This window comes from Calidris pugnax, unplaced genomic scaffold (assembly GCF_001431845.1).
Source record: "Calidris pugnax isolate Ruff unplaced genomic scaffold, ASM143184v1 scaffold252, whole genome shotgun sequence".
NCBI classification, from domain to species: domain Eukaryota; kingdom Metazoa; phylum Chordata; class Aves; order Charadriiformes; family Scolopacidae; genus Calidris; species Calidris pugnax.
Window position 1 is genome coordinate 4,713,881 of NW_015091118.1, and position 12,307 is coordinate 4,726,187.

General features: G+C 38.6%; 1 protein-coding gene across 1 annotated transcript in view; it reads left to right on the plus strand.

The window, feature by feature from the left end:
- The first annotated feature begins 721 nt into the window (after window positions 1-721).
- Window positions 722-12,307, plus strand: part of CCDC67 (coiled-coil domain containing 67) — a 43,552-nt gene continuing 31,966 nt past the window's right edge. Inside the window, exons 1-3 of the mRNA XM_014958257.1 lie at window positions 722-792; window positions 7,276-7,447; window positions 8,789-8,884. Coding sequence (XP_014813743.1) covers window positions 737-792; window positions 7,276-7,447; window positions 8,789-8,884 — 324 coding nt within the window. The 5' untranslated portion in view covers window positions 722-736. The remainder of the gene's footprint in view (window positions 793-7,275; window positions 7,448-8,788; window positions 8,885-12,307) is intronic.

Here is a 12,307-nt window from a genome sequence, read left to right on the forward strand (position 1 = left end):
ACCTCAGGTGCCTGGTCCCTGTGAAGCCAAGGGTGGTGGTCCTGGGGCAGTGTCACTTTAGGTGCCTGGTCCTGTGGCAGTGTCACCTCAGGTGCTGGTCCCTGTGGAGCCAAAGGTGATGGTCCTGTGGCAGTGTCACCTCAGGTGCCAGGTCCCTGTGGAGCCAAGGGTGATGGTCCTGTGGCAGTGTCACTTCAGGTGCCTGGTCCTGGGGCAGTGTCACCTCAGGTGCCTTGTCCCTGTGGAGCCAAGGGTGGTGGTCCTGTGGCAATGTCACCTTAGGTACCTGGTCTCTGGGGAGCCAAGGCTGCAGTATCCACACATCACGATGTAGAGATGCCCAGTGCACACCCTCATGAGGGATGAGGGTTGTTTCATGCCACCCTGTCACAGATAATGTGGCTGATTCCTGTTTTTGCATGCAACCAGACTTGCCCCATGTCCTTGTGCCCAGCTGGACCCGCAGAACCAGGCTGGTCCCAGCAACAGTCTTGTTCTCATCTTTCCCCCTCTAGTAGTGCTGCACCAAGCGTGAGAGCTGACTCCAGGAGTTTTCATCTTGCCCATTCCAGCTGTAATTAGAGCAACACGTCCCTGCCCCTGTCATTTGCAATGGGAGAACTGCAGAAATGGAAAGGAAAGCTAGAACTGTCCAGTATGAGCTACTTGGCTGTGTAAATGCACGCATTTGAGAATCTGAATTGCTTGTTTTTTGTTGTTTCAACAGGTTAAAAAGATGATCAGTAATATGGAGCAGGACTTAGAGGTGTTTCAGGAACAAGCTGTCACTAAGTAAGTAATAACTTATTTTCTGGGAGTTGAATATATAATGGAATTGAATTATGTGGGTTTATTAAAAATGTGAAACAAAATATTAATGATTCTAGAATCAAACATGATTCTCAGTTTCTTCTGCGGCTTCTCTATGCAAACTAGAGAGATTACTGATAATTAAGGCAACACATTGCTCTAGCTAATCTACTTACTCTTTCTGTTATTTACATTTTTTAAATCTTCATATCTGAACAAAAGAGGAAAAAATGAAAGCTACGTGGGGTTTTGTTAAGATGTTAAGAAATGTTATTTTGTACTGTTTTAAAAACTAGTTGAAGTTGCTAGGCTACAGCAGTATAAACTTACATATCACAGCTCTTAAAACATTCAAAAATCTTAAAAACGAGGCTATTAATTGCTAAAGCTCTAGTCATATTTTGCACAGGTAATAACCACAATTGTTCTTCCCAAGTAGTAAGTGCACCTTTCAACACAACACAATCATCTTTTTTGGAGATAATCCAAGTTTATTTCTTTTAGTGTTAATCTAAAAAAAAAATAAATATCAGTACAGCACAAAATCTTTCTAAAGAAGCTTAAACATGGTTGAGATTTGATGTAGGGCCTCACCCCATCCAACCTGGTCAAGGAACACAGCGATATAAAAACTACTTTCCCATATAATGAGAAGAATATTTATCTCTCATAATTTGTAATTAAACTTATTAACATTTTTTTCATATAAACCAATTTTTTCTATCATTATCACCAAGAACCAATCCAAGGTAATATGATGCATATTAAGTTTGAAAATATTTCTTAAAGTAACAGAAACACAACATTCTATCACACCTTATCCTGACCCAAGAAAATTTTAATAATATTTCAAAGCGGGCTCTGTTGAACTGAAGGATAACGTGAGCTCTTTTCATGATAGAAAAAAGATTGCTGCAGTAAATTATTGTATTTTGAACAATGTGGCTGTTTTTTTCAGCTTTGAGAGGGATTCTTTCTGTTAATGATGGGTAAATATAGTCATATCAAAACTTGAATTTAAAAAAAAGTCAAAATATTTCTACTCTTTGGATACTATTTTAACAAATCAGAAGCCTATTTCAAGAGTTCGGATCCTGCCTGGCCTTTGTTGTAGTCAACATACGTGAAATTTCAGGCCATTACAGATGAACCTAGAGAGTGATTTGTCCCATCATAAACCAGGTATTCTTGGTCGCTATGTATTTCCATTAACTGTACGAAGACTCTGGAAGAGTAGTTTAGAATACTCATCAAAAATAATTTCTGATAAAGGCCTGGAGTTGGTAAAAGTTCTTATCTGGATTTTGGTTTGTCTAAATTTGGAAACATCTAGATTTTACATCAAGATAAATAGTTACTAATGACAGCAGAATATGAATCATCTCTATTTTCACCAGTATGGAAACAGAATAAAAGTAGACTAAGAGCTTGCCTGCATCACTTTAAATACCTTTAAGCGTTTTGAGCTGTTTCAAAGTAAATGCAACCAAAAAAAAAAAAATAGCTGCCACTTGCTCAAGTACAAGTCATTACTTCCACATACGAAGAATCTTATGTATGCATACCTCAGTAAGTTCGCAGAGACACCAAGCTGGGTGGCAGTGTTGATCTGCTGGAGGGTAGAGAGGCTCTGCAGAGAGATCTGGACAGGCTGGATCGATGGGCCGAGACCAACGGGATGAGGTTTAACAAGGCCAAGTGCCGGGTCCTGCACTTCGGTCACAACAACCCCAAGCAGCGCTACAGGCTGGGGGCAGAGTGGCTGGAGAGCTGCCTGGCAGAAAAGGACCTGGGGGTGTTGGTCGACTGTCGGCTGAACATGAGCCAGCAGTGTGCCCAGGTGGCCAAGAAGGCCAACAGCATCCTGGCCTGTATCAAGAACAGTGTGGCGAGTAGAGCCCGAGAGGTCCCCCTGTACTCGGCACTGGTGAGGCCCCACCTCGAGTACTGTGTCCAGTTTTGGGCCCCCTACCACAAGAGGGACATTGAGGTGCTGGAACGGGTCCAGAGAAGGGCAACGAAGCTGGTGAGGGGTCTGGAGCACAAGTCTTACGAGGAGAGGCTGAGGGAACTGGGGTTGTTCAGTCTGGGGAAGAGGAGACTGAGGGGAGACCTTATCGCTCTGTACAAGTACCTGAAAGGAGGCTGTAGAGAGACGGGGGTCGGTCTCGTCTTCCAAGTTACAGATGATAGGACAAGGGGTAATGGCTTCAAGTTGCGCCAGGGGAAGTTCAGGTTGGATATTAGGAAACATTTCTTTACTGAAAGGGTTATCCAGCATTGGAATGGGCTGCCCAGGGAGGTGGTGGAGTCACCATCCCTGGAGGTATTTAAGAAACATGTAGACATGGTTCTTCAGGGCATGCTCTAGTGCCCAAGATTACTGGTTTGTGGTGGGGTGCTGTGTGGGTGGGTGATGGTTTTTTTGGTTTGGTTGTTGTTGTTGTGTGTTTAGGTGGTGGGAGCTGGTGTGGTTTTTTTGTTGTTGTTGGTTTTTTTAGTTTTTTTGTTTGTTTGTTTTTTGTTTTTTTTTTGTGGTTGGACTCGATGATCTCTGAGGTCCCTTCCAACCACTACAATTCTGTGATTCTGTGATTCTGTGATTCAGCAAAGTGGGAATGCTCAATGCACATGGGTAAAAAACATATGTATACTTCTTTGTTTTATGGGAAAATGTGTTCTTTGTGTGTTTGTTTACTTGATGGCATATTAAACAAAAGATATCAGAGTTTTCCAAATTCCACATCCAGTGATCGAAATGAATTCTCATGATTGTGATGCTGTGTTCTGAGGGGGACAGCTAGCACTCTTTTCAAAACACTGAAGTGACTAAAATAGTAGTTTCAGTGGCGAGTAGCACCTCTGTGCTGGTAGGTGGGGTTAACTGCCCAATGCATCGCTATGCGGATCTGTTTGTAATGCCAGATCCAAGATACAGAGTAGTTCTGGTAGTGGAACAGCAGCAGGAACCTACAGCTACAGGTAGAGCTTTCCTTCTTCAGCTGCAGGGTACCTAGAGGATCTGGGTAAGGAAGCAGTCAGAGAATGTGAAGATAGATCAAGAAGCTGTTTCAGAAGGGATTTTTCCTTCAACAGCTCCCTTTTATACATTGGTGGTTCTAGGTTCAAGAAACATGCAGAAACTCAAGGCAAAATTTTCTAGGAACAGCTGCAGAACTTGGCTTGTGCAGGATGATCTGAAAGAGACACCTGAGACTTAAGAGAGCAAAGATGTCAGCCATGGTGGGTCTGAAGGGGTAACCTGGTGATCCAGGCTGGAGGTTGCATTTGCACTTGCATACCAATATTTAGATAATCCACGTGTCACACAATAAAGAAAGGACATATTTCTGAAGGCTAAAAGCAGATAGTGAGTCATTGCTGGAGGTTAAGCAAAGTGCTGCTACCTGACAATACATGAGGCTGGAAGGGCACAGCTCCTTACAGCAGTGTCAGAGAAAAGGTAGCCATGATGCAGTATTGCTTCAGCTTCTGTTTTTAAAATCCCATTTTAAATCCCACCCAGAGGGAATCCAAGCTTGCTGCATCATTAATGCTATTTTGAGATGGGTTTCAGGCACTTGGGGAAGGGGGCATTTTTGTTTTGTGACATGTACATCACAATGTACTATTTGCTTGCACTTTGGTTATTATCATTTTATGACTCATATTGAATTCTAAAATGCCATTGCTAACAGTTTTAACGTTAAAAAGTCATTAAGATTTATATGTTTATTTAAAAAGCCATTCCAAGCTTAACATTGATAAAGTTTCAAGCATTTGTTGATATTAAAAAGTTTTAAAGAATTTAACTTCAAACAATCAAGGTAAGTTTTAATTATGATATTGTAAATCTAGCACATTTCCTCCAATTTCCTGTAATAATTACAAAAACAAGGGACATGCACTATTTAAGCACCAAAAAAAAAGATATTCAATAAACACATATCCACGCTAAGGAACTCTTTTTTTGGTGCAGTGCAGCCAGAAGCTGAGTGTGCAGGATATGAAACACAGGGTGTGTGGGACCAGCGCTTGGCCCAGAGCACAACCTACAGATGGGGGAATTCAGTGTGTCTGCCTGGGCACTGGGAGGGCAGACACTGAAGAGTTGGCTGAAGAGATGGGATGTGAAGGGTAACCAGAAAAGAAAGGAAGCATTTTCATGCTGGCATTCACACGAGGTGATGGTATCAGCGAGCTGCAGTAGAAACATGGGTGTACATTAAGGCTTGGTTTGCTCAGTCACTTACAGCAGGGGACCATGTTAGTTACTGCTCCTCAGCGATGTGCTGGCAGCACACTCAGCAGTTGAAGGCTCACTGGCAACAGGGATGTTACCTCTTATAACGTGCAGGGCTCAGTTTGCGTTTGGTTAAGTGCAGTTTTGCTAAAGTAGAGTTCCTAATTGCTTGGCACATTCTCGGCTGCAATGTCCCCCAAAAACATATGCCAGATTGTAATGTTAGTGATGAAAATGGCATTCTCTGCTAATTTTAGGTATTGAAATACTCTCCAACACTTCCTAGGATAGAATCATTAACCCTTTTTTAGGTTGCTGCTGCATTATTCAGATGCTGCACCATCTTTTGTCTCTGTGTGACTGTCTCTATGGCAATTATTTCATAAAATAATAGCTATGCTCATTTTAAGGAAATAGCTGTGCTCATTTTAACAAACCGTCATGCCATAGAGATATTAAAATGACTGCAGACTGATTAGGGATCTTCAAGGCAATTCATGTGCACACAGAGGTGTGTACCACCAGCAGTCAAGAGAATACACAGCTTTTAAATTTTTATAAATTGAAGAACCAATTAAATTATAACCAGTGGCTATCACTTTCACTTTTGGGGAAAATGTCAGTGAGATAAGTAATATTATTCAAAAGAAAAGAGAACATGTCATGACTCAAAACAATGTCACAGCTTTCATAGATTATTTTAAGTGAAGAAACTTGTTTATCAGAAGGCTAAACTTATTATTATGAAAAGTAACAGATTACAATACATTTTTTGCATCAGCTTAGATTTCAGCAGGGATAATTAACAAATCTATGAAAGAATACAATTGCTGGTTTTATCAACAGGAAATTCAATGCAGGCTTCTACCCAAAACCATGAGAAGAAAGAAGAGACTTGAAAACTGTGCAACAGCATGAGGAAATGGAAATTAATGCAGATTAAATTTCCGTTGTACAATAAATAGTCACTATGACAGATGAAAAAAGTGAAGGGAAAGGAGTTGTACCACTTAAGAGTTTACTAATAGTGTAACTGCTTGACAGTAGAGAAAAAACATTGATTTTATTGGTACCTTCATTTAGATATGGGAGTAATTGGATACAGTAGTCTTTAATTCATTGCAGAAGGAAAAATGCAGAAATTTTCACAATTATTAGGTCATTCCATTGAAAAGAGTAATTTGAAGATTTTAAATGAGATTTTTTTTTCATGCCAAGATAAGGTTGCAATGACTAAAGAAGACGCATTTCAATGCATTCCAATATGTGATGAAGATAAGATAAAAGTTTGTCTTCTAAGGAAAGAAATAAAGCTGGGTACTAGGGTAATTTATAAATAGAATCTCTTATTTAGGAAAAAATGTAAAGCAATTAAAACTAGAACAGGAAACAATAAAGGTATAAAAGAAGCTCTGAAAAAAGTGGGAAAGATGTAGAAAATTTTATCAACAGTTAACTCATATGAGAACAGGACATGCAGATAACAGAGGCCACTAAAAATCTTGTGGAAAAAGTAAATGTTTAGAGAAACAGTCAGTGAAAGGTTTTCCTTCACTCCGCTGGGATACATGCCCCATTCTTTTACAGAAGCTGTGGTATTTTCAAAAAAAAAAAATGAAGTTCATAAAAATAATTAAGCTCATAGTCCCCCCCAAAAGACAAGTTCTTTTTCAAAATGCATTTACTTCTGTGCTTCCTAGTGGCAGAAAAACTTACTGTTGCCTTATTATTTTAGTCCATTTTCCACAAATAGAATGGGAAAACAGAATGTAGAAGCTGAACTAGCAATTAAGAATTGTGGCTCGCTTTCAAGCCAGCTGTTTAATAGCTTCCACCAATAAGCACTGTGTCCATCATTAGTGGGAATTTCTGTGCCTATAAGCAACTTAATATTCAGCTTCTCCTGCTCTTGCCCATTGAGGTTTGGGCCTGGATAATTTCAGCTCAGCTTGTGCTCATTTGACAGTTGGTCCCTGAAAGAGTGAGAGGATATAAACCAACATTCAAGCTCAGCAAAAAGTCCATGCTAAATTCTCTGGTTTTGATTCCACTTACATTTGAAGGCATTATTTAGCTTTCCCATTTCTTCCTTTCTAATGTTGGAAAGTTGTTCTTTCCATCAGAAGTAAAATAAAATCTTAGCAATGTAAATAAAAAATTGCTTTCTCCCTTATTCTTTACTTGAAAAAATCTCTTTTTTGTTGGTTTTTTTATATTATTAGAGGTTCTCCATGTGAAGCTGAACTTCAGGAATTAGTGCATCAAATTGACATCATGGTAAACAGCAAGAAAGTGGAATGGGAAAGGAAGATGAAAGCTTTAGAAGCAAAGATGGATATCCAGGATCAAGAATTAGCAAGTACCCAAAGCAAACTGGATCAAAAAGGTCAAGAGGTATTTAAGAATATCACATTCTATAAAGAAAGTATTTATTCTGGGAGTTAGTTAATAGTATGCTCTAAGTGCTCTGTAAGGAGACCTGTTTGTTCTATCATGTAAAAATACCAAACACCCTTTAAAGGTCACTAATTATCCTTAGTGTTTTGTTTTAAAGTGTGCTTCTGTTCTGAAAAGTGATTGTAAAAATGTCATTGAAAGTCTCATATTTCTTCTATTTCCCTAAAGTCTAAATCGAATATTCTCAGTTTAGCTGTAAAAAGATAATTTAATGTTTTTTCTAAATGCCAACACTTCTCATTTCATCAGAAATTTTAAATGGAAATGTGCAGTTCCAGAAGTTTCACAAAATCATGTCTTTGTAATTCCTGTTTATACATGATTTTTATCATTTTGCATCATATACTGTCTGTATCATAATTTTAGCATTAATAGTGAAAATTAGCATTTTATTACCACTTGGACTTGTGTATCAAACTGAAAGCTCCAGTGATGTTGTCCATTCTTCACGATCTTGTCTGATGAATATCCATTCAGAAGCACCAGTAAATCCTAGCACAGCATTCAGTTCCAGTTCAAGGCATCTGAATTTAGGTGTTTACACGTGGGCATCCTTCTGTGAGCTGGGTGTCCAAACTGCCAGTGGGAGTTTTGAAAGTGAAATAACTCTCCCTAATGAGCAATTAGGAACTTGCCCTTAGTCATTGCAGTCAGAGGAGCCAAGAGAGTAATTCTGCTAGCCAGTCCTTAAAGCATCAATTTATTTGCCTGTACGAAGATGTTATCTGAAATATTTGAGCATATTCTGCCTAGCTTCCAGCTGCGCCTCCAGAAAAACGTAGGTCTTGTGTGCTCTTTGTCATATTTCTCAGACCTCTGTGAAACTCTCAGGTAATTCAAGACAGCTCAAATGGCACCGTACTCAGGGCAAAATGAGTCTACAGTGTCTCCCGATAATTTTCCATATGTAGTTTAAAGTCATTTATGTGATTATGTAAGCTATTTAAGCAAAATTTTCACAATGGGCCATAGCAGATCATTCGTGTAGTTGGGTCAGAAATGCTTTCATTAAATGGTCTTTCATGGCAGACTCATACAGTATTATCATTAAATCATAACATAAGGAGTTTTTTTACTATAAAATCCCTATCTTGATGCTGACACAGTATGGGTTTGTGGTATCCAGTTTTATTATTAAGTTACTGAATGAATATAAATTTTTAATATCTATCTTTTAAGCAACGGTCTTTTTTCAGAGTTTCAAATGACTATTCCAAAAATGACATTTTTTTGGAACACGTCAGAAAAGGTAAATTTGAATGCTTATTCTAACTCTAGGTAGGACTACTTCGACAGAAACTGGAAGACTTGCATGAAACTAAATATGAAATGGCTCAGAATTATGAAGCTCAGCTTAAAGCACTGAAATCTCAAGTAAGAAAAATGTCTGTTTCATTATTTTATGATTGCAGTATAAAGAGCTTATACATGCTAATGATATAGATGCACCTTTGTGGATATGGCAAGGATGCATCGTGTCATACAAATGATGATGACTACAGCTTCCTACTGGGCTCCATTATCATTTCTGTACCGATATGTCCAAATTCTTTGGATGGATTTTAATGTGATTGTGACATCTGTTATGAAGACACATATTTGATTTCCTGACTTTGGACTAATACCTTGGTGAATGAATAAAATAGATAACTAGATTCATGCTAATAAGACTGATGCACGTTAGGAATTTTAAGACTTAAACTGCTCATCATGTTTTTGCTATAATTTTTTCTGGTTTCAGGGTGCCTGATTGGCAGTGGTCTGATAGCTTTCCGTAAGAGAACATAATATCAAAACTAGAGTAACCTGGATTATTGACATTGGGAATTTGTTTTGGCTTTATTTATTTCAGTGTATGCTCGCAGCCCAGAAAGCCAACCATATCCTGGGCTGTATCAAAAGAAACATGGCCAGAAGTTCAAGGGAGGTATTTTCCCCCTCTGCTTTGTTCTCATGAGACCCCACCTGCATGACTGCATCTACCTGGGGGGTCCCCAGCAGAAGAAAGACATGAACCTCTTTGAGCGAGTCCAGAGGAGAGCCACAAATATGATCAGAGGGCTGAAGCACCTCTTGTATGAGGACAGGCTGAGAGAGGTCGGGTTGTTCAGCCTGGAGAAGAGAAGGCTCCAGGGAGACCTTATAGGCCTTCCAGTACCTAAAAGGGAATTATAAGAAAGATGAAGAGAGACTTTTTACCAGAACCCATAGTGACAGGAGAAGGGGCAATGATTTTAAACTGAAAGAGGGTAGATTTAGATTGGACAAAAGAATATCTTTTTTCAACAAGGGTTGTGAAATACTGGCACAGGTTGCCCAAAGAGGTTCCCATCCCTGGAAGTGTTCAAGGCCAGGCTGGATGGGGCTTTGAGCAACCTGGTCTAGTGGGAGGTGTCCCTGCCCATGGCAGGGGGGTGGAACTCGATGATTTCTAAGGTCCCTTCCAACCCAAACCATTCTATGGTTCTATGATTCTATTTTGCTGTGTTTGCTCTCCCTGTATTTTTCTTTCTTCATTATTTTCAACTTCAATCATGAATCTAAATTCTTAGCAAAATTCAATCTATTCTATTTCTCGCATTTTAACAAGTTAACATACACAAACCTACATATTTTTTCCTGCTATTGTGCTCTTTCCTTCATTGGATTGTCCTACCAGAGATTTAGTGTGTTAATTAAAGATTTCCAGTCATCACACTTCTCATAGAATCATACTGGATTGCATAAATTGGGTATCGTTAGTTTCATTTAGAGGCGATAACACCATCCCAATCCATCAAACCAATAAACATATAACTTATTTTTAAGGTTATGTTGTCTTCAATTTATTTCTTTCTTTTATGTATGGAAATTGATTTGGCAAACAGCTCTGTGAGTAAGCAGATAATGTTTTGGTTGTTTTTGTAATTAACACTTTTAAACATTTGGGAAAGTAGCTAGAAACAAAAGCCGTTTTATAATTTACACTAATTACAGAAAAATAAACAACATCTTAGCATTATTATTTAGAAGAAAAGCAATGGACAATGAAAAAAGGTATGACTTTTTGCCTTTAAGTTGTAAGGTACCTCTAGCAATGCAGAACTATCCCCCCAAATACAGCAGATCTCTCTTTTCTCATCCTTTTTCACATTTCCTGCCATATTTTTTGTCTTTTTTTTTTTTTTATCACATGCTAAAATGACTGGGATTATGTTACATGCTGTTGCTAAGATCTTCACTGAAATTAAACTTCCTGAAATTGAAACTCCACGACATTTTTCATAAAGCTTTTGATTTTGAAGTTGTTATTTATCCCAAAAGTCCTTTCCAGGGGCAAATATAATATGTTTTCTCTTTGTGTTTTTTTTAAGAATCTGACACTTTCTAACCTACAAGCTTCCCTCTGTAAACCTGATTATGCTTCTTGCCAAGATTCTCCTTTTTAGTTACCGCTCAGACCACCTAATCTTTCTTTGAGTGTCCTGATTGATTCTTCTTTTATTTTTATGCAAGTTTTGATTTCTAGCTCTTAAGAATATACATCACTTTCCCATCTTATGCCTCCAAACATTTCCTTCTCTCAGCCATCCTATTTATTTTACTAAAGGTTCCAGCACTGATGCCATTTGCATTTTATTTTCTGATGCCCATTCCTTCCCTTTCACCAAACTGTATGTCTTCATGAAATACCCATCCAGTACACATTGACCTCAGAAGGAAACTGTGAAGTGCCTGAGTTAGGAGGTTTGGGTTTTCTAGGTGATAAACAGAAAGTTTGCCTGTCAGAACAATTCTAAGCACCTTTGCTAGATGGTAGGACTATCCCACTCTGCTCCTCTGGCTTTTACTATGTCCCTTATTGAGTTTTTCTTAAATTACAGTGCTGCAATGTCTACAATAGAATTACTTTAATGTTCCAAATTCTCAACTGCACTGATTCATATCTCAAATATAGAGCTTCCCTGGCAATATTAATCTTTGCCTTGTCTCCTTGGTCTCCCTTCTTTTGGTTCTTATCCTCACTTGGAAGTTATACCTCTTCCTACACTGTATAATCTTCAGAGCTACAATTTAGTTTTGCACAAGCAGTGTGAGTGTTACTATTTGCCAGTAGCATTGTGTCTTTCTCTGCAGAGGTATTCTTAAAATCCCTCCCAGGTTTTGTTCCTTCTTAATCTTGGTAGACATAGAAAGGATACTCTTTCCAGCTCTGAGAATGCTGGGCTGTTCAGGTCAAATTTCTCTTTGATATACTGCCTCTGTGGTCCTCAGTGCTTTTTACCCTTGCTATTGATAAAAGCAGCTGTTTAATGAGCAGCTTTCCCACTGAATTGATTGTGTGCCTGTCCAATGCTCTAAAACCTGTATTTTTCTTGTATTAGGAAAATAATTCCTGATGTGTAACCTGAAACTCTTAGGCCACGCTGTTGCTCTCATTCAAATGTACAACATTTTGCCATAACTAAGTAGCCAAAATGTTAGGGGTTCATCTTCTTTACTTTCTTCCTTCATTTTTTTTCCTATATATATGTTTAGTAGTTATTTTAATTTTGAAAATTACAGAAGTCCCTCAGCAAAAGAACAATAATCCATTTTTGCTCTAAGCACATTAGCAACTAATTGTCTCTCATAGACATTAAAAAGCTAGATGGCTACATCTGAGCTACCTCGGGCTCCCTTTAGAATCAATAGAAGGAAATGGACACCCCTGGAATATAATTCATGTCAGTGTATGATGAGAATTTAAGATAGCTGAAAAAACTAAGCATTTGGAGGCAGCTTTTTCTAACACAGAGTAGCTCAAGCTTGGATGTC